At 41.2% G+C, this 23,493-nt stretch overlaps 1 protein-coding gene across 6 annotated transcripts in view; it reads left to right on the top strand.

The window, feature by feature from the left end:
- Nucleotides 1–23,493, top strand: part of myo16 (myosin XVI) — a 390,437-nt gene that overhangs the window by 103,072 nt on the left and 263,872 nt on the right. For all 6 annotated transcript variants that reach the window (XM_072578153.1, XM_072578149.1, XM_072578148.1 and 3 more), the window contains one exon: nucleotides 20,218–20,326. In XM_072578153.1, the coding sequence (XP_072434254.1) occupies nucleotides 20,218–20,326 (109 nt within the window). The remainder of the gene's footprint in view (nucleotides 1–20,217; nucleotides 20,327–23,493) is intronic.

The following is a 23,493-nucleotide window of genomic DNA, read 5'->3' as shown; positions in this document are numbered from 1 at the left end:
AGGCCAGCCTTTTTCTTTTCTGTCTTCACATTGTTAATTTTCAAGGTAACTGCCTCTTAAAAACATGCTGACCACAAAACCCCTCAGTCTCTCAGCTGTGAAACAGAGATTAAAGAACCGCCTACAGTATGTAACCTGGAGCTTCATCATTCATGTGTATAATAGCAATGACTGCCAGTGTTCTTTACAATGTAGAAGTTTGGCGACACAAGAAAACCACAATATTCTCCTTGCTAGTCACTTAAAAGAACAGTCTTTCCTGTTTAATAAAGCATCAATTGCAAGTTGAAATGTACGTCTCTTGTGCTTAAAGGTAATTATGACACCACAAGAAATAACAACAATCCAAATATCCTCCTTTGTATTAAAAATATCCATTTAAACGATACAAAGGTAGCAGTGGGAAAACAGAGACATGTGAGCTTCTGAAATGGACTGCTGGCTACAGCATTGGGTATTCTGTGCATACCTTCAGGAGGAGTTCGACTGCTTCTCAGCTGAGACTGAAGCAATATTAAAATGATTATTGGGGTATTAACTGTTCATGCACTAGTAAAACAGTGGTCAATGCAAACTCCTGGATGAGATTTGATTGCCCAATGGAGATGGATAGAAATTATTTATTCATATATTTCCCATTTTTCCATATTTTCTGGTCCCCTATCATTTGGCTATAAAGGGGGCAAGTGTGGTGTGCACAGGAAGTGTCCATCTCTGATGCTCCTAGCATCAGGAAAATGAGACAGACTTATTGAGGCAGCTGTCAAAACGTCTGGTGCTGGAAAAGCGCTGCTGGTCAGGCAGCATCTGAGGAGCAGGAGAGTCAAAGTTTCGAGCACAAGCTCTTCCTCAGGAATTCCTGACAAAGGGCTTATGCTCGAAACTTTGATCCTCCTGTTTCTCGGATGCTGCCTGACTGGCTGTGCTTTTCCAGCTCCATATTTTTTTGATTCTGATATCCAGCATCTGCAGTCCTTACTTTCTCCTTATTGGGACAGCTGGTAATTTCTGCATGCTTGTAAATTGAGGTTGTTGCAAAGTAGTAGGAGATGACAGGTCACTCCTAGTGATGGCATTGAAATCAATACCTGCTTGACATTAGCTGACCTTTGAAGAAAATGCCATCTCCTCCTTCTCCTCCTGCTGCTGCATTCTGGTAGCTGTGTGTGTGTGTGTGTGTGTGTGTGTGTGTGTGTGAAATTGAAGAGAGTGAGGGCATTAGACTTTCAGGTGCAGCAATGACAGTGCAGAGTCTCAGGGGCCACTGACGCAATAAAAATGTAAGTGTGACTCCTGTGTCCCCACCCTCAATGTTAAAAAAAACTACCCAGTGAATAGTCTAAGGCTGTCAGTACCAGCTTTACAAGCTGGTGCCAAGAACACATGAGCTGTTGTGGCTGTCTGCCAGAATTCTCTATCAGATGGAAGGAATTCACAGCTAGAGTGTGTCTTCTCATGAAACTCACTGTGAACTGAATTGCTAATGCAAATGCAGCCATTTAAATCAGATTACCGGGGCTATGGGAAGTGCCTAATGTGTGGATCAACACGATGTTTGCGAGGTTTTTTTTATATCCAACAAATTATTTGCCCTTGTTAATTAGTTTGGCTGGCACACTGTAAGCTTTCAGACATGTTTAAAGTCCAAAATAAGGGAAGCTGACAATGAAAATTCTTATAAAGAAAATAGTAAAAGTGGACTCAAAAAAGTTGAACTTTTCCCTTCAGAGAAGAGTATTGGGGATAGTGCACAATGAACAATGGGAAGCACATGTCTGAATTCAGATTTTACAGTCTAGTTAAGTGCAGTATTGTTCCAACATTCAATTTTGGAATATTATCCATTTGACTTGTGAGGTGTTAAGGTTATAAGGATGAGAACGTTGAAATAAGGAGGGAGAGAAGTAAAGTGTAGCATCTCAGGGTTTCTGGGTGAAGTTTGTCATTGGACAATGTGAGGCCATGCTAGAAATACACACTGAATTTATCTCCACATCTCAATCTTCCATCAGGAAACCAAACTTCTGTAACCAGGTGACATACACTTCCCATTCTAACAGATGACATAAAATTCAACCTTTAGATTGTGAAAACTGTAACATGAGCAGAGGCAAGAAATACATTTATTGTTGTCAATAGATTTATCAGGAAGGGGAACAATCTTAACTTTGGTACACAGAATCATTCCCAAAATGAAGATGAGCTGGTTATTTTAAACAAAATAAATTAGTTTACTTATCTAGCTTATACAGATCTTGAGAACCAAGCAATAATCTGCTCGTTTGCTGAGTTTAAGGAGATTACTCACCATGCAGTCTATAAAGAATATCTCTCAGGCAATGTGAAACATTGGCTGTGTCTCTTCACAAGTGCATGCTGGGTTTGTCTTGAGGCCCCCTGAGGTGGAGGTTGAGTACTCCAGGACCCTGGTCTGTTTAGCAAGGACCCTTGTCACTGTGGTGTTTTAGCACCTGGAATCAACAGTTTTGTCACAAGAAATATGTCAGTGACTTCATTTGTTTCCCTTTTCTTGATCCAAAGGAGGTCTGGTGGAACTTGCCTCAGGAAGGATGCTTCATTCGGTGCACTGAGATAAAAGGCAGGTGGATTAAATAGGTCATTATGGAATGGTAAATCATGTGCAACATGAAGAGTTTCAACAAAGGTGAAACTTTCACCAGTCACTGGATGTGTAGGGAAGTGATGTTTGTGAGGACAGGAAGTGTGGTATCGAAGAGTGTAGTGTTAAACAACTGGGAGGTTCCAGTCATGGTGCACATTGTTGTATTCAGTTGACTGAATGTGATCACCTCTACTTGACAGATGTGCAGTCCTCTGTAGTGGGGTTTGATGGGGTAGGTGTTGAGGTCCAGAGTGTTGTGGCAGCAGTTCCCCAAGTAGATGTAGAAAATTTGATGGACAGTTGTTTCTGGGTTTGACCCTTGCTGCTGTTTGCTTCCAGGAAGGGCCAAGGTCTACTTAGTGGCACTCCCACATGCATTGGGTTCGGATCATGCTCTCGTCTCAGACCAGCAGTGTGGATACACAGTTCGTTTTAGGCTCTGTCATTGTGGAGGTGGACTATACTGGAAATGGTTTTAGAGAGAATCACTGTGAGACATTATGTGCTACAGTCATCTATCAACCTTGTAATGTCTTTGTTACGGATCTTGGGTATTGAAGGGTGGAGCCTGGGTGGTAAAATAGATTCCATCAACACTGATAAACCTGTGAGCTGTCATTGGCAGATTATTTGTTGACTTGTTGAACAGCATTAAGACCAGCATGCAGTGAGTCTAATGACAGTTCATTGGTCAGGCCTTTCCATAAACCTATCTAAGGGGGACTGTCAATTCAAAGAAAAACACAGAAACGTGGATGCTGTAGATCAGAAACATAAACAGAAATTGCTGGAAAAACTCAGCAGGTTGGATAGCACCTGTGGAGCGAGAAACAGGGTTAACATTTCTGGTCCAGTGACCCTTCTTCAAAACTGATTGTAGCTAGGAAAAGATTGGTATATGCTGAATATAGAGTGGGGAAAGAGGGGAAGAGTAAATGATAGGTGGAGATGGAGCCCAGAGAGAGAAACAGGTCAGTAGACAAATGAAAGGGTAAAGGTCAGACTGGGAAAATGAATAGCTGCTACTGGGGACCATATGTCACTGACAATGGATTGTTTTGTAATAGCAGGTAATGTGTTGACGAGGCCTAGTTGTGGGGGTTTGGGTAAGGACATGAGAGAAGGTGCTCAAGATCTAAAATTATTGAACTCAAATACTATGTCCCACAGACTGCAGGGTCCCCAAGTGGGAAATGAGGTGCTGTCCTTCCAGCTTGTGCCGAGCTTCACTGGAGCACCGCAACAAGCCCGAGACAGAGATGTTGGCCAGGGAACAGGGCGGTGTTTTTGGAGTGGCAGGTGACTGAAAGCTTGGAATCATTTTTTGTGGACAAAATATGGGTGTTGTGCAAAGCGGTTACCCAGTCTGAACTGTCAATCACCCTAATGTGAAGAGTGAGTCAACAACTGTCCGGTTCCAGGTTGGACAGCTTTAGGAACAGGCCAGTGTTTCTGAGGCAGCTGTGCGGTCCGGTTGTATCATTGCCTAACTTCAGGGCTTTTTTAAAAAATCATTTTTGATATTGATGATAAGTGCCAGAACTTATCACACCTGCTGTTCCCCCTTTTTCCCCAGTTTAGGTCAATATTAAGGATGACATATACTGCTGGCGATAGGTGTTGCACGATAGGAAATACAAAGACATCAAAACACAGGGAAAAGTATTGACATTGGCTGATAACTGGCTGAGATTTTTTTTCGGGATTTTCTATTAGAAAATGATTTTGCCATATTTCACACTGCTGCGAGTGAATTTGAGCTGATGATTGTGTGTGAAACTGAGTCGCCCAGGTACGAACGTGTTGGCGTAGATTTTTCAGGGTTTCCGGTGCAACGTTGTCATATCCTGCTGATTTGCCATATTTCAGGGCCCCTTCGTGCTTTCTGCACTTCTGTGAGCTTGCAGGGACCAGAATTATCATGTTCTGCATGTTGCTCAATGTGTTGTTTCTTTCAGTTTGTTACAGACGAATGCGGGCACAGTTACAATGTTTAAAAGATACACAGATAAGTACATGAATAGGAAAAGTTTGGAGGGACATGGGCCAGGAGCAGGCTGTTGGGATTAATTTAGTTTGTGATTATGTTCAGCATGGACTGGTTGGACTGAAGGGTCTGTTTCTGTGTTGTAATCCTCAATAACTCTAAGACTCTATGTCCTTGTTACATGGAGCAGATGCTTAGTTAGAGGTGAATAATGTGGAATTAAATATAGGTGATTGTTGGACTACTCCGAGGCAGTGAATCTGACTGGAATGAGTAAAATCGAGCCCTACTTCTTTCTCCTCTCCTCCATGTAACATGCTGTGGTTGTCTACTATCATAGGGCCACCAGTCAATTCACTTGCCTTTGGGAGTGCTGCGTTCTCACTGTTGAGGAACAGGATGGAAATGGGTCAATTGCCATTGGGAGGGATGACGTAAACAGCTCTGTGGAAGGCACCACAGAAACACATATTTAATTCTTCCTCAGACGCATAATGCTTAGATATAATTACAATGATACTTTCCAAGGTCTCACTGCATTTTGGTCAATCTGTATCACAGAACTCTCATTACATCATCCTGGCACTGGTCCCAATCATCAATAATGGGAATGAGCAGTTGACTACATGGGAAGTCATAAAGGGCTATGTTGATGGAGGGGGACCTTCAAAGGACAGAAAATGTTGGAGATCACAGCGGGTCAGGCAATATCCGTGGAGAGACTGCAAGCTGACATTTCGCGTCGAGATGACTCTTCATCAGAGCTGCCTGACCCACTGTGATTTCCAGCATCATTTTTTTTTTCAGTCTGGATTCCAGCATCAGCCATAATTTGTTCCTGACCTTCAAGGGAATTGATACAATAGGAGAATATTTCTGACCCCAACTGACTGAATGGAACATTCCCCATTGCTTGGAGTCAGGTATCAGTATGAGGTTATCCATGGAGGCCCACACTGGGAGCTTTTGATCTTCACTGTCTGTATTGAGTAAGCCCCAGTCAGTGTGGTGGCTGTTAAAGTCTCTCACATCGGTGGCTAGGTGAGGCAGTATTGTCAGAACCTGCTGTTCTGATTGTGTGTTGAATTGTCAGCGATAGGAAGCTGCGGATCATTTTAATGGGTCAGCGTGCTGGTGTTTGGCAAAATGGTAACCCTGTCTGCATTTCACCTCCCCAGTGTAAAGGAGATTGCATTTTAAGTAACAAATGCAGTAGACTGGACTGAATGTAGTGCAGATAAATCCAGGCCTTAACATCCCCACATAGTCATTCCTGTCCCAAGCTGGCTGCAGTGCTTTGGCAAAACTCAACACAAGCTGGAGGAACTATACCATGTCTTCTGCCTCGGCACCTTTTGAACTCAATGTTGAGTTTAACTATTTCAGAATGTGAATACCCTCTTCCACTCTTCCCTAGATCCTGTTTTGTGTGGCTTCCTTCCAGCAGCACTAACCCATTTTTAACCATTAACATTCCTTCATTAGCACCCTACACAGCACTTACCTCCCTTTCGGCTTACCATCAGCAATCTCTTTGTTTGCCCCTCCTTTTTCTCTGTCACTCTCTTGGCACCATTTCCATGTATTCTATTCACTCCCACCTCTTCCCCAACCAATCAGCATAAACACCTTTGTTTTTCAGCTGCTTTCAATTCTGACAAAGGGTCATTGGGCTCGAGATATTTACTCTGTCTTCCTGTCCACAGATACTCTCAGACTCGCTCAATTTCTTCAGTGCTTTCCAGTTTTGTTTCAGATTTCCAGCGTCTACAGTTCTTTGTATTACTTAAATGGTTCATGTAACTTGGTTCGTGTCTTTCTCAGTTAGATTATGTTAGTAGAATATTGAAGGTTGGATTAATTGTGAAAACAATTATGCTTCCTTCAGACCCAAAATTGTCTGTATTTAACAATGAATGCAAGGAAGATCGTGCACACTATGAATCAGGGCACACTGGGTTCCGCAAGTGACTTTTGGGTGTGTTCTCCTCTCAGTTCAAGCCCTGTGTTTGGAGGGCTGATTGTAAAATTTATCCATTAACACCCATTCAATATAATCTCTGGCTCCCTGTCACACAGAATTCACTCCAGGAAGTTGTGTTGTGAATGTGACAGCAGTAATAGGAGCCTGAGGAAGACAGCTGGCTGCTCAGTGGTTCATGCCTCTTCAGACAGGCAGTGAATCCTATCTATTTATATTTACAGAATCACTTCATAAAAACTGCAGGGACTGGAGCGAGGGCAAGAGGGACTGGAGAGATAAATTCAGCGATGGCAGTGGACATGCAAGGACAAGACTACTGAGTGGGAGGAGGTACACTGTCAGCTCCCTTATCTCACACTGCTGAAAGTTTCCAGAAATCCCACAATCAGACCTGGCCACCATTTTGAGAATTAGTCATATTCAGCAATGATTGAGCTCAAATCAGAGATCTTAAACCTAAACACATAAAGATGAAGTCCACAAAAGAGACAATGCAGTCACGAGACTGTTTTAAACCCCAGCTGTTTGGACAGTATCTTTTGGGGAGGCCACATATAACTCAAGGCCCACTGGGAAACAGCTAATTCTTACACGCACCTCAAACTGGCCATTCAGTTGTATAAACAGTCTGAGCAGTTCATAAAGAAGGACCGCCATCACCAGTCCAAAGATTTACAGGTTAGGTGGATTGGCCATGCTAAGTTGCGGATTGTGTCCAGGGAAGTGCAGGTTAGGTGGATTATCCATGGGAATTGCAGGGTTACAGGGATAAGTTAGAGGGCATGAATCTGGGTAGATTGCTCAATGTGTACTCAATGGGCTGAATGGCCTGCTTCCACACTGTAGGGATTCTATGATAAAGAGGTCATCTAAGAATGGATAAACACTAGTATCGCCAACAGTGCCAGTATAATGAGAAATAATTTAAAAATTATGTGGTGACTCCTGTGTGAACTGCTAACATCAGTTTCCGTATTCCTGATCTACTGTTATATGATCATCCACCTTGACAGATGCAATACTTTGATGTTCATTTAATGCATTGATAATGAACATGCTAAAAATCTATTAAAACTAAAAATGTTTAAAACTAATTCTACTGAATTCACAACATTCTGGCGTTAATTAGCTTTGGACAGTAACTTGCTGAATCATGAATAGCGATTCTGCAGCTTAGAATTGATATTTGGTAAAAGAAAGGCCATTGTGAACATTGAGGGGACTGCAATTCTATATTGCTGACTATTTCAGCATTTCAACAGGAAGCAGATTCTATAAATTAAGTGCTCACAGTGCTGAGTGTACTAGAAATTCAGGTCTGAAGGTCAGTGAATTCCTGAAGTGTACTCCCCTTGGGAACCACTCTGCACCAGCAACATTAATGTCTACGCTAACCATTCTCAAAGATAAACAAAATCAGCTGGACCATGGAGACAGACATTCCCCTGAATCGGCTGGACATCTAATAGTTAAAAGTGGCAAGGTTCCTTAAAATGCAATTTGACGTGTGCCTAGCCTGATTCCCCTCATGAGTAATAATTTCTCTAAGTTCATATTTGATAAATTATACTTTTTTTCTCAGATCAGACTTCAGCTTTTAGAATCAGTTTACTACCAAAGACTTAAGCTCTCAATGCTGAAAATAACTCACAGGCAGATTTTCATTTTCCTACTGAAATAAAGCAAATCATTTGCTGATTCTTGTAAGGACTCATTCCAGTGTTGTAGGTAACTTTAACATTCATTCAAATGAATTCAGTAGTTATGTACTTTGATGGTCAGTACTGAGTGATACATCTTACTGATGCTTCCTCAGGTTGTGACAGATCTGACCCATATTTAACAACTGGCTCTTAATCTTTGGCTCCTTTAAAAGTTCAGAAATTGAACAATAGTTTGTCTACTGCACAGCCTTAATAGCTGTGTAGAAGTAGAGGCCTTTTGTTTAGATTAGTTGTTACTTCAATTTATGAACAATTCTGTAGAAATATTCAAAGAACAAAGAAAATTTACAGCACAGGAACAGGCCCTTCGGCCCTCCAAGCCTGTGCCGATCCAAATGTACTGTCTAAACCTATCGGTCAATTCCTAAGCATCTGTATCCCTCTGCTCCCCACCTACTCATGCATCTGTCCAGACGCAGCTTAAAGAATCTACCGTGTCTGCCTTTACCACCTCTGCTGGCAACATGTTCCAGATGCCACCACCCTCTGTGTGAAGTACTTGCCACGTGCATCCCCCTTTACATTTCCACCTCTCAGCTTGAAAGTGTGACCTCTCATTATGGAATCCTTCACACTGGGAAAAAGCTTGTCTCTATCCACCCTGTCTATACCCTTCATCATTCCAGTCACATAACATTATAGAGTGACACACTTCATTAAAAGTTTTCTGATTCAGTTTCAGGAGTGTTCACACAAATTGGAATCTTAGACAATATGACATTTTTATTTGTTTTCTGACGATGTCTTTCTTTCCACAGGTGTATCAACAGTACTATGAATACAACTAGTCTAAACAATCAATTCATCTCAAAAAGTTAGAAAATAGGTTGCAAAAAGGATATGTTTTTAGGTTCTTTTACTCAACTAAATATTTGTCATTTTTGTCTTAAGACTCAAAGTTTGGTAGAAGATTTGTAGCTCGGGTACTCGTTGTTGTGGCTCTGTTCGCCGAGCTGGGAATTTGTGTTGCAAACGTTTCGTCCCCTGTCTAGGTGACATCCTCAGTGCTTGGGAGCCTCCTGTGAAGCACTTCTGTGCTGTTTTCTCCGGTATTTATAGTGGCCTCTCTCTGCCGCTTCCAGTTGTCAGTTCGAGCTGTCCGCTGTAGTGGCCGGTATATTGGGTCCAGGGTGATGTGTTTGTTGATAGAGTCTGTGGATGGGTGCCATGCCTCTAGGAATTCCCTGGCTATTCTCTGTTTGGCTTGCCCTATAATGGTAGTGTTGTCCCAGTCGAATTCATGTTGCTTGTCGTCTGTGTGTGTGGCTACTAAGGATAGCTGGTCGTGTCATTTCGTGGCTAGTTGGTGTTCGCGTATACGGATCGTTAATTGTCTTCCTGTTTGTCCTATGTAGTGTTTTGTGCAGTCCTTGCATGGGATTTTGTACACTACATTGGTTTTGCTCATGTTGGGTATTGGGTCCTTCGTTCTGGTGAGTTGTTGTCTGAGAGTGGCTGTTGGTTTGTGTGCAGTTATGAGTCCTAGTGGTTGCAGTAGTCTGGCTGTCAGTTCAGAAATGCTCCTGATGTATGGTAGTGTGGCTAGTCCTTTGGGTTGTGGCATGTCCTCGTTCCGTTGTCTCTCCCTTAGGCATCTGTTGATGAAATTGTGAGGGTATCCGTTTTTGGCGAATACTTTGTTTAGGTGTTCCTCTTCCTCTTTTTGTAGTTCTGGTGTGCTGCAGTGTGTTGTGGCCCTTTTGAATAGTGTCCTGATGCAACTTCGTTTGTGTGTGTTGGGGTGGTTGCTTTCATAGTTTAGGACTTGGTCTGTGTGTGTGGCTTTCCTGTAAACCTTTGTGGTAAAATCTCCGTTTGGTGTTCTCTGTACCAGCACATCTAGGAATGGGAGTTGTCTTAAGACTCCTTGCTAAACCTAACTTTTGCATCCTTGAGAATGTTTCCACTTGCCTTGATTGCACTTCAAAATATCATGATGTCTTCTGTATAAAAGGGTTCACTGTTGCTAAAATAACTTTGTCTGTTCACTATGGAATTTTGTGAATTTATTTTTGTTCACAAAACCGCTCACCTCAGTGTAAAATGAGCTGCCAGGTCACACTCTATTTATTGTCTGCATGCTGGACAATTGCTTATTGTTCCACTTTCGATATCCTGACAATTGTGTCTTTAGCTCATTGTCAGTGACATTTGTGCAGTCAACCATTTGTTTAATCATGCTGTCATCTCTATTGTAACTTTTAGTTCTTCAGTAAGTTGACTTTCTGTCACTGCAGTTATTCTCCCAGTATGGCCTTCATCTGTGCGCCCTTAAGCCTGACTGGTGCAGGCTCGTAAGAATACAACAGACTGCAGCCTTAACCATCCAGATATGTCTGGGCCACATGAAACAACAACACATTCAGCTCTCTTCTGCCAAAATAACTCACTCTTCTAGAATCTTCCAGAAATACAAATATAGCCCCAGGTTCCCTTATTGCAAGCTATCTTTTTGAACCCCTTTCCCCATGTCCTCCACCTTCTCCTCCAATGCTAAGTGCAAAAGAGCACATGGACTTTTTTTTATTACTACCTCCCTGATGAATCTTCCTCTGAAGCTCCCCATGTTCTACCCCATGTACTCTCATCATTCTCTAGTCTCTCTCTTCTATCTCTCCTCATGCCATCGCTAAGCTCCTGTTCCATTGACCATATTAACAACTAATTGTCCCTCATGTTCTTCATATTAAAGATTCTCTCTTCTTGGGTGTTGTTCCTCTCTTCCTAAATCTACCACATTACTCCTTAGGACAATGGGCCTTGGCCCGCCTTTATTGCAAATTTCAGTCCCATTTCCAAGTTTGTTTTTCTTTCAAAGAGTCATTGAACTCTTTCCCCAGTTGCATTGTGGGTCTATCTATAGCAAATGGATGACTGCAGTTCAAGGAGTTACCTCATCACCACCTTCTCAACTTCCAACTATGTATGCGCAATAAATGCCAGTCAAACCAGCAAAACTCATGTTCCATGAATGAATTTTTTAAAAATGTTGTCTCCTCTCAAATCATTCCCACCTTTTATGGAAATCAATGTCTGAATCAGGTTGCTGTCTTGCTCTTATAAAGCCACATGTAATGTTCTATCTGACTATGGCAAGTGTATATTTATACTCTTCATCCTGCCTCATCTTTGACAACATTATTTTCCTCTAGTACCTCTCCATTCTCGTCCAGATTTGAGGAGCCCACTATTGAGTGGTTCCCTTCTTGGGTATCCAACCACTCAAGACAGAGGTTGTGTGACACATCCTTCAGTACTCATCTTGTTACTTTCATGGTCGCATAAGCATTTATCCTGGATTCACTTCTATTTTTCAAACTGCTCCTTGGTGACACCATCAAAAAGCACAGCATTACTTTAAACATGTACACCGATGACACCGAGCTCTACTCCACCATCATTTCTCTCGACAACTCCACCATCCAGTGCAGGTTAAGCAGAAATAGCCTCCAATTAAAAATTGGGAAACTGAAGGTTATATTTTTGGTCCCTATTCCAAACTCAGTTCCTGTAATTCCACAGCATCCTTCTCTTTGGTGAAGTCTGACATTCAGGTGATCTGTTGATAACTGTTGTGTCACATCTCTATCACTTCTACTTTATTCACACCATGATTAAGACCACAAGGACATAACGTAAGATAATAGAAGCCAGAGTACACCACTTTGGTCCTTGGCTCTGCTCTGTCTTTCACACCTGATCTGATTTTCCCTCTCTATTTAAATACCATGTTTCTCTGTTCTTCACAGAGTGAGCAAACACACTTTTTTCCCCACATTACGTTGCATCCGCCAAACATTTGGACCACTCACTCAACTTATATCTCTTTGCCGGCTCTCCTCACACACTGCTTTCTTCCTAAAATAACAATAAAATGTGAGGGAAAATTGTGGAGGAGGTGATAGAGTTAAACTTTCAGATCAAAGTCTTTCCTTCAGAACTGGAGGCAGATGGAAGTGTAATTGTTTTGAATCTGGGTGTGGGGAAAGAACAAAATGGAAAATCTGTGATAAGTTGGAAAACATGAAAAATGTCATAATACAAAAAGCAAAGAAAATGGCAATGATTGTAATAATGACAGGAGAAACTTTGCTCAATGTGCATTTGAATGGGGTGGCATGGTGGCTCAGTGGTTAGCACTGCTGCCACACCCTCGGGCAACTTTCTGTGTGGAGTTTGCATGTTCTGCCCATATCTTTCCTTCGAGTGCTCTGGTTGCTCCCACAATGCAAAGGTCTACAGGTCAGCTGGATTGGCTATGGGAAATACAGGGATAGGGTGGTGTGTGGGTATGGGTGGGAGGCTCTTCGGAGGGGTGGTGTGAACTCAACGGGCTGAATGGCTTGCCTCTACACTGTAGGGATTTTATGAATGGCAGACTAATGAACAGCTCCATCCAGAAAAAAAAGAAAAGAAACAAGATAAAGGGGGAATACAGAGTTTGCAACATTAAATTATCAAACACAATGTTGAGTCCAGAAAGCTGTAATAGAGTTAATTGAAAGGTAAGGTTTTGTACCATGAGTTTCAATGGGAGAGTGATGCAAGCTGGGGATGGAGATATCAGTTCTTACACAGTAATGTGGAGAATTAAAATGACAAACTATCACAAACATGGCATCAAGCTTGTGGACTGAATGGAGGTGATATAGATCTGAATTTGGTCACTGTAATGCAGAGGTAAGCACATTGTGAACACAAAAGCATGATACATTAAATCATAAGAAACACTTCTTCACCTGGAAAGAGTTTTTTTTGGGGGGGGACCCAGGATGCTGCAGGAGAGAGGAGCCAAAAGGGCAGGTGTTACATCATCTACTACTTCTGAGAAAGTACCAGGAAAGAGAAAGACAGATGAAGTGTGTAGAGTGATTGAAGAGTGAACCAAGATATTGGGGAGGGAATGTTGACTGGGGACAGGAGGGATAAATGTGTTTCATTGTGGAGTCTTGCTGGCAGAAGATAATCCATTGTGTGCTCAGGTAGGTAGGGTGACAAATGAGGACAAGGGAAACCCATGATTCTGGGAGATAGGGAGAAATCGTGACTGTGTGAGTGTAGGATATGGGTCACTGGAAAAGCGCAGTAGGCCAGGCAGCATCCAAGGAACAGGAGAATCAACGTTTCGGGGCATGAAGAAGGGCTTATGCCTGAAACGTCGATCCTCCTGCTCCTTGGATGCTGCCTGACCTGCTGTACTTTTCCAGCAACACATTTTCACCTCAGATCTCCAGCATCTGCAGTCCTCACTTTCTCCCCTAGGATATGGGTCAGGTATGATTGATGGCCCCATAAACCAAGGTGAAGGAGGAATCCCCAATTCAGGAGAAAGGAAGACCTATCAGAAGTTTTATTGTGGAAGATTGTGTCAACACAAGAGATATAGGAGGCAAGGTGTGATGAAATGTAGAAGAGGGAGCAGGGGGAGTCAGAGGGATTATAATCCAGTTGACAGTAAATCCCCAGAACTAGAAATGTAGAAATGGAGGGAAGAATCGGCAATGAACCACATAAAGCCAAGAGAGGGGTGGAAATTGTAAGCAAGGCTGATGACGATTCTGAGTTCTCAGTGAAGTCAGGCAACAGCACTGATCCAGTGCTCAATTTATTGGAAAAAGAAGTTGAGAAAGAGGTCCCTACAAAAAGGCATCCATAGCTTGCAACTATGTGGATACTCTTAAATGCACCTTTTATTCAAGTAAAAGGATAGATTGATTAATGTGAGAACAAGTTCAGTCAGACGGAGGATGGTGTTGGCAGATTGTGGCCCAGTTCAAGGAAGTAGTGGAGTTCCCTCAGCCCATTCTAGTGGGGGAATAGCGATGAAGCATCCATGAAGAAGAGGAAGTGGTTAGGACCAGAGAACTAGAAATCATTGAAATAATGTAAGGCATGCAACCAATCGTGGCTGTACATGGTGAGAGACTGGACAAGAGTTATAAAGATAAATAAAATAGGAAGAAGTAAGTTCAGTGGGATGGGAACAGCTAAAACAATGACTTTACCAGGATTGTCCTGTTTGGGATAGAGATAGAAATGGGATGTTTTAGAGTTGGGAGGACGCTATAAGGTAGAATTTGGCTGGAGGGTAATGTGGTCAGGGCAAATCATTAATGGGATCATTTTTCATGGGGAGGTAGGAGAAAATGATAGATTTAAAACTCAATCTGTAAACAACAGCACAGCCCTTGTAGGCTTGAGAGCAAGAGCATTCACCTCGTCTAGTTGCCTTTGATTTGGCACCTTGTCAACTGCCTTTTGTAAATCCAGAAACGTTATGTTTACTGGTTCACCTTTATCTGCCTTGCTTATTGTATTCTCATAGAATGCTGATAAATTTGTCAAACATGATTTCTTTTCTGTAAAACCATAATGGTTCTGGCTGAATGTGTTATAATTGTCTAAATATCTTCTTGCAACTTTGTTAATAATGGATTCCAGCAATTCCCACTGAAGCATAAGCCTTACGCTCTGAAATCCACTCCCTAAATATTTTCCTCCTTAAGAAGGTTCTTAAAGCTTAGCACTTTGATTATGCTTATGGGAATGTGACCTAATACAGTGCATTTCCTTATGTGGTTCATCATCACATTAGCCATCAGATCTTCAGATAGAATTCGTGGTACCCTTTTAGACACTTGCTCCTGTTAAGTGTCATGACTCAGAGGAAGATCTAAAGCATTCTGTTTAATAGAGGTTATTGAAGCACTGTGGAGCATTTTGTTATGTTAAAGTACTACTTGCATGTAAGCAGTTTTTGCTGGACTAAGATCCATTTCAAATCATTTAATAAAAATGAATGTTATGTTAAATATATGTTCTACCTCAGAAACGTCACATGTTGTTTGACTTTAAGGTATCTTTAAAAAAAACAAGGAAGGAAGAAGAAACTTGAGTTATTGAGCCATTCACTTACTCAAGATGGCCCTCAGGTCTTCATAAATAAATAAGTACAAGAACGTGATTAAGTTAATTCGAGAATTATAATTGCTGTGTATAGTGGATGTTAGTGCAGTTTTGGAAAGGATGCAGAGGAGTCAGATTAATATCTAATTTGAAGTAGTTTAATTATCAAGATGTTTACAAGGGTCTATTAACATTTAAAGAAGCAACCTGAACTCCCAGCCACCTGAATTCATGTTCCTAAGCAAAACAAATGAACTGAATTATTTAGAATCATTATAGAGAAGAATGGTATCCCTACCATGTGGAAGCAGGCCATTCAGCCCATTGAGCATCCTACCTAAAGCCACACATCTACCCTATTCTAATTGCCTTGCATTCCCCACAGTTAATGCACATAGCCTGCACATCCCTGAACACTATGGGCAATTTTGCTTGGCCAACCCACCTAACCTGTATACCTTTGGACTGTGAGAGGAAGCCAGAGCACCTGGAGGAAACCCAGGCAGACACAGGGAGAATGTGCAACTCCACACAGAGAGAAACCTGAGGTTGGAATCAAACCTGGGTCCCTGGTACTGTGCTAATCACTGAGCATTATTTTAAAAGCATCAATCAAATTATCCTGGAAACTTATAAATGGCAAAAAAAAACCCTGGTTTGTTTAATTGTGGCTTGAAATGTAACTCTTAAAAGCCAGGTATTCCAGTAAATTTCCATTTTACTCCCTCAGAAGGCCGATACATCCTTCCAAATGCTCAGTGCTCAAAATGGTTTATAAATATCCTCGGCACAGTTTGACTAGGGCTTTGTATGCTGAGTGTACATTTGTTCAAATGTATTCAACTCCTGTAAGGTTCAAGACCAGCATTCCATGAGCCTTTTGCATTATTTTCTGAATCGTGCTGAATATTTTATTGATCAAGTATCTATAACAGCTAATATCCAATGAAAGAAGTGCTCTTTTTAGGTACAAGTGAAATTCACTGCCACTGGCAATTTCTTTTGCTTATGCAGAAATCCATTTGCCCGTTCACTAAATCCATAAATACCACTTTGCAATATCTTATCTACATTACACACAAGACTAATTATCTCTGTCTTCAATGAATCTGGACATATGACTTTCTATTCCATTGTCTTGCCCATTAAGTGAATATTTAAAGCCACAGCATAAAACCTAGCATATGCTATTTTTCACATCCTATCACTCACCTATTTTCTAAAGCAGGTGAATAATTTACCTTCAATTCCATGAGTCTCAACTTTACCTAGCAGCCTTTTAGCCAGGACTTTATCTTTGATGATAGGCTATATTAATATCTGAGAAAGGAGCAAGACTAATGGTTTCCATCTGGTATTGTGCCGCAGCAGGGTACGAACTGGGCTTCAAACTTTTCGGGAAACATTGAAGGTCGGAGCAGCGGTAGGCCAGTCAACCGTTCGATTCTGGATTAGTGGTGCTTGAAGAGCACAGCAGTTCAGGCAGCATCCGAGGAACAGTAAAATCGACGTTTTGGGCAAAAGCCCTTCATCAGGAACCCTGATGAAGGGTTTTTGCCCGAAACGTCGATTTCAAAGCTACTTGGATGCTGCCTGAACTGCTGTGCTCTTCCAGCACCACTAATCTAGAATCTGGTTTCCAGCATCTGCAGTCATTGTTTTTACCCATTCGACCATTCAAGCCTGCTCTGTCATTCAATGTGATCATGGCTGCTCATTGAGTTTAATGCCCTAATCCTGCCCTCTTCCCCCTGTATCCCTTGATCCTTTTACCACAGGAGCTATATCTACCTCTTTCTTGAAAGCACATTGGTTTTGGCCTCAACCACATCCAGTGGCAGTGAATTTCACAGACTCATCACTCTCTGGGTGAATAAACATCTCCTCATTGCAGTCCTTACTCCTTATTGTTAAGCTATAACCCCTGGTTCTAGACTTCCCCACCATCAGGAACACCCTTCCCACATCTAACCTGCCTTTTCCAGTTAGAACTTTATAGGTTCCTATGAGGTCCGCTCCCGTTCTTATATAAATCCAGTGAATACAATTTTAACCGACTTAATCTTTCCATTAGTCCTGCCATCCCAGCAATCTGTCTGGTCAACCATCGCAGTATCAAGGACACCCTTTCTCAGAGAATGAGATCAAAACTGCAGTCAGTACTTCAGGTGAGGCCTCACCAATGCCCTGTATAATTGCAGCTCTTGGAGCATCAAGGCCTTGCGCATGCTTTCAATCTTTCCCAGAGCTTTGATATCAATCATTGAAGGCAGTATCTGTTGACACCAGGCACCGCTATTGACTGCACACACGCAACACTACAGCACCAATCATGCGTAGACATATGATCCCACACATGCAGTGTAAAAGAAGTGGGTGTGCTGTGGAATGTTTTGTTTCATTGAAGTGTTCCTTGTTACTGAAAAGGTTAGGAACCACTGCTCTACATTTCCACGGATTCCCTCCCTTACTTCTATTTCTTAAATAGCAGAGTGATGTACAATTATAGTTCGGGCATCAGTAATGTTTTCCCTTCCTTTAAATCCCAGCTTCTGGGAATGTTTTATGCTTTACCAGCACTGTTTTCTAAATTTCTGTTGTTTTCCTTAATTTTAATGAGTCTCTGTCTCTAATTCAACATTAGGTTATTTTGTGATATCTTCTGTACTATCTTCTTTATCTATTATAAATATTGATGCAAAGAAATTAATCAGAAATATTAATATTTCCTTACTTCCATATTACATCGCAAAGGAGCTGATATTGCTCCTATATTCTGCTTTTTCTTAATATAATAGAATTGAAAAGAGGGTGTTATTTTGATATCTCTTGCAAACTTATTTTTAATCTACTCTTTTTATAATTCTTACAAACTTATTTTATCTCTTTTGCTGAGCACAAATTTCCTATGAGTCAGAGGAATTGTTTCTTAGGTATATCATATTTTGAACCTTTGCTTTTATAATTCACACTAACTCCTATTGCAAAGGGATTGGACTGTAAGAGTCAGGAAATATACAGGCAAATATGAGGCTTTGGTGAATCCATAGGTGGAGTGTTAGTCTCCTTAGCTAACAGTGGGTTGCCATAGTGAGAGTACCATGGAGAATCAGGAGATTGATTCCTGAAATGAAAGGGCTTCCCTCAGAGGACAGATTGAATAAAATGAACCCATACTCTCTCAGGCTCAGCAAATAAGTAGAGAACTTAGTAAAATATATACAACTCTCATGGGGCTTGACAGAGTAGATGTTGAAAAACTTTCGCTGGCTGGAGAGTTGAGAATAGGATAGGTTTAGAGGGCCAAATGCTGGCAAATGGGATGAGATTAATCCAGGATGTCTGGTTGGCATGGACGAATTGGAGTGAAGGGTCTATTTCCTTGCTGTGCATCACTTTAGCAAGTAGGTGCTAGTCTCAGGGTAAATGGTCAGTCACTTTGGATTGAGATTAGATTCCCTACAGTGTGGAAATAGGCCCTTCAGCCCAACAAGTCCACACCGACCCTCTTAAGAGTAACCCACCCCCCTCTGACTAATGCACCTAACACTATGGACAATTTAGCTTGGCCAATTCACCTGACCTGCACATCTTTGGAAGGTGGAAGGAAACTAGAGCACCCAGAGGAAACCCACGCAGACACGGGGAGAATGTGCAAATTCCACACAGACAGTTGCCCAAGGCTGGAATCAAACCTAGGACCCCGGCACAGTAAGGCAGCAGTGCCTACCACTGAGCCACCATGCTGCCCATGGGGTAAGGAGAAAACTCACAGCTCAAGGGATTGTGAACTTTTGGAATTTCTTACTCGTTACAAATATAGGTGAGAAGTTGATAAGTGCATTCACGTCTGGAATTGATAGATTTCTGGACACCAAAACGAATTACGGGATGTGAGAATAATATGGAAAAGCTGACCTTATAGAATGAAAGAGCAGATGACATAACATATAGCCTAGTCTCAATCGATTTCTTCCTTATCCGGCATTTCTGGTACAGAGCTCTAATCAAAATGTTGCGACCATGTTGCAGCCCTGTTTCTGAGCTTTCACAAACCTTGGTTCCCGACTGAACTTTCAGTGTTCCAGCATTGCAGCATATACATACTTGATTGCAATGCTGTGGGAACACAATCATTTCAAAGCTAAATTATTCTGACTTGGACTTTTATAGCTTTTCCTTTATTGTTATGGGGTTAAAATGCTGGTGGGAATATCACAATGGTGGGAACTCCATCCCTCCGTGGTCTATTGTGACTCAAGATAAAACCTACAACCACCAGCACAGGACAGTGTGGTTATTTTTACCACATCACAAGAACAGATTTTGGAAGTCATTTGGCAGAAAACTGGCAACCAACTACAACTTGCTTTTATATCTCACTTTTAATGTAGATAAACATCCCAAAATATTTTACGTAATAATAACTTGATAAGATGGAAACAAAAACACCAATTTAAGGTAGATACTGTCAAAAGTCAGAAGACACCAGGTTATAATCAAACAAGTTTATTTGAAGTCATAAGCTTTTGGAGTGTTGTTCCATTGTCAGGACTTCACCTAGCAAAAGGGCAGCGCTCTGTAACCTTGTGATTTCAAATAAACCTGTTGGACTATAACTTGGTGTCATGTGACTTCTGACTTTGTCCACCCCAGTCCAACATCGGCACATCCTTATCAAAGTTGGTACTAGGAGGGATGCTTAAAGTGGCTAACTTGACAGAGAATCTTGAATGATGAGAGAGATTGGAGAGATTTAGGAAAGCAATTTTAGAGTATGGGACTGAGATGTCTGAAGACATGGCTACCATTATTTGGTGGAAAAATGAGTTATGCACAAAGGAAATAATTTGTTTCTGAAATAAGCTACATAAAACTTCTTCAAGAGTATTATATTAACTGATATAAATAATAAAAGCTGTATTAATTGTCCAAATGTGACATATTGTCATACAGAGATATATGTCAATAAATTGCCACATTGTTTTCTCAGGCTGGAGCCAATGTATTATTACAAGATATCAATGGGAATATTGCACTGGATTACACAATGGAAGGCACAGAATCAAGCTCCATTCTTCTGCGACATTTAGAAGATAATGGTACATACTTGATATATTACTTCATAAACAGTATTGAGCTGCTGTTAAATCCTCAAATCAATCTTCTGCTTGGAGTGTTTTTGTCATTTGAGTGATGGAAAATGTTTCAATTTATTTTGCTTATGGAAAATTAAAACCTAGATATAAAGAAACCAGTCAGGATGATGTGCAATTGCCAAAAACAAGCAGCCCCTAATTGACCAAAATTGGCTAGTTAGGCGCATCATGACTTTTTCCCAGTTCCTCGCAGATTGTTCTGACAATCAGTCACCAGAACTCATGTTGATATTTAAATTTCTCACCCTATTGCATGGGTACACATTACTTGGGTTTACATTCTACATGTATTTCTCTGCTACAATAACAGGCAACTTAATATTATACAGTTATTTGGTTATATAGAATCTGAGTACTGCTGGAAAAAAACAGATTCTGACAAAGCTTTTGATCTTATACTCATCAATTCTGCATGGTAAAAATTCTACTAATCAGAGTCCACTTACAAACCAATCAACACTCTCCTCTCAATGTCATTTAATATGGTATTTCTTGCAAATTGTCCTGATTCAACAAAAACAACGCCATTTCCCAGCAATATTCAAGTTAGTATTATTTGTGGTTGGATGTGTAAGAAGAATGATAGGTGTGAATATAAAGAGGATGAAGGAACATAAGTTCCCATCCTTTGTCAATCAAAAACAATTAATATGTACAGGGCTTTGTTGAATTGTGTCTTTTGACAATAAACAGGCTAAAGTGAGGATCAGGACTGTTCTTTCATCTTTTTAATTCTGATTTAGTTTGGTTACCATCTTATTAATGCAAGTGCATTTTTAAAAAAACATTTTCAGCACGATAATCTTCCACTTTGGGTTTTTCATGCTCTTCAAGCAAAACTAACCAACAGAAGTCTATTCCTCTTTAATTCTGTCATAGAGTACCACCAACTGGATCTAATACAGGAAGATGCAAAATCAATCCACTCCACTCCAAACCTCAAAACACCACAATAACTGACTACACTATTTCCTTTAGAAGGATGAGAGAGATTGAAGAGATTTGGGAAAGCAATTTTAGAGTATGGGACTGAGATGCCTGAAGACATGGCTACCATTATTTGAAAAGAATGGAGGTGGATAATTAGTGCTCAGTTTGGCAAAGCTTTTTAGTATTAATCTGTGTCAGTCAGGAATTGAATTTTATGTGGATTTTGTAGTGAAGGTGCCTAATGATGATGACAGAGTAAGACTCAAAACACTTCCCATGAACTTGTTAAGGCATGTGATGACATATGTCCTGGACAGGTGGGACTCAAGCCCATAAGCGCTGTCACACCAGCCCAGATGCTGTAGGTACTTTCCAGCAACCTGTTCAGAGATGTTATTACACATCCCTGGAGCAGGTGGGACTTAAACCTGGGTTTCTTGGTCCAGCAACATATTTAAGCCAATTTAAGACAATGTCCATTTTCATTTAATTCCTGGTTCCTGGCATTAGAAATAACAGTACCGCTGCAAGGCCACCATGCAGGTCTGCTGGAATACCAGGCTGGGAGACTCTGCCGCAGCCACCAATCTCGTCACTGCTGCCTCACAGCGCCAGAGACCTGGGTTCAATTCCCGCCTCAGGCGATTGACTGTGTGGAGTTTGCACGTTCTCCCCGTGTCTGCGTGGGTTTCTTCTGGGTGCTCCGGTTTCCTCCCACAGTCTAAAGATGTGCAGGTCAGGTGAATTGGCCATGCTAAATTGCCCGTAGTGTTAGGTAAGGGGTAGATGTAGATGTAGATGTAGATGTAGGGGTATGGGTGGGTTACGCTTCGGCGGGGCGGTGTGGACTTGTTGGGCCGAAGGGCCTGTTTCCACACTGTAAGTAATCTAATCTAATCTAATCTAATCCCAGGAAGGTACACCTTGCAAAAGCAGCCCAAAGGAATCCCGACCTACTGGATGCCGGGCTGAGCCCATCTCAAGGCCAAAGTTGCCGCCAGCCTCCGCCGATGTAATAACCTATACGGGTCCCCATGCTCGCTCCCTCCATCAGATATTTCCTCAAGATTAATTCCAGAGTCCCGCTCTGGACTTACCAGCCATCTTTAAATCTTATTCTAAACTTCACCAGCCCAGAGTCAAATATTCAGAAGTGCAACAAAAGGAAAAATTCCATTTATGTAATGACATTCATGAGCTCAGGATGTTCTTTAAAAAAATCAATTTAATAAAACATGTTGTTTCTGAAGTGCGTGCTGTTTTTGGAATATAGGAAACATATCATCCAATTTCTGTTTAGCAAGCTCCTACAGATAACAATATCACAAGCTCCAGAGAGTTCTCATAACATGCTTGAACAGGTTCATTAAAAATATCTAAAAATCTTGTCTAAACACAAATCTAAGTATTTGCACAAGGCTGTTTTCAAAATCTCTGTCCAGCAGTCTGGTTTAATTTTCTCTTGATCACACTTAATTTCAAGATGTTGATTCTCCTTGATGGATTTAATGTAATAGAAGCTGCATAATTGAACTTCACATTAATTGTTGGTAGAGATTCCTAATCTCTCAATTATGTTGGTCATTAGCAATTAAATTACACACACTGGAAGGATTTAGTAATCACTAAAGGGCTTCCCTGTTCCTTCATTGGAAGCTAGTGCAGCTGAGTGGATGCAAAATGAACTTGTGCAGAACATAGAGAAAAGCCCAGAATCCAACTGATTTAATGATTCAAATAGAATGATTTTTAATTTTCTCAAAATCTGTATGATATACAACATAAGGTTAGACATTTCTGTTTTGTTCTTTGTCATTGTAATCCATCTGGGCTGTGTGATAATTTTAAAATGTCAGCTAATTATTTATTTTTCTATCTGGTATGTGTCCAAGTTTCTCTTGAATTTGAGTCAAACAGTGTGGTGCGGGAAAAGTACAGCCGGTCAGGCAGCATCCAAGGAGCAGGAGAGATGACATTTCGAGCATAAGCTCTTCACCAACTTCTTTTGAGTTTGACAACTCGACACCTTTGCAGCCTTTCTCAATTATATTCCAGAAGTTTGGCAACGTCTAAGTACTTCTATCCAAACTCTGTGAACATCTTGCTTCTTTTAAGCTTGAGGCAGCTTAGGCTAACTCAGGAGCCATTGAAAAATACTTGTGTGGCCCAGTTCCAAGCTG

The sequence above is a fragment of the Chiloscyllium punctatum genome, chromosome 9 (assembly GCF_047496795.1).
Source record: "Chiloscyllium punctatum isolate Juve2018m chromosome 9, sChiPun1.3, whole genome shotgun sequence".
Lineage (NCBI taxonomy): Eukaryota > Metazoa > Chordata > Chondrichthyes > Orectolobiformes > Hemiscylliidae > Chiloscyllium > Chiloscyllium punctatum.
Note: the sequence above shows the minus strand (reverse complement) of the source record. Positions and strands in the feature narration are given on the sequence as shown.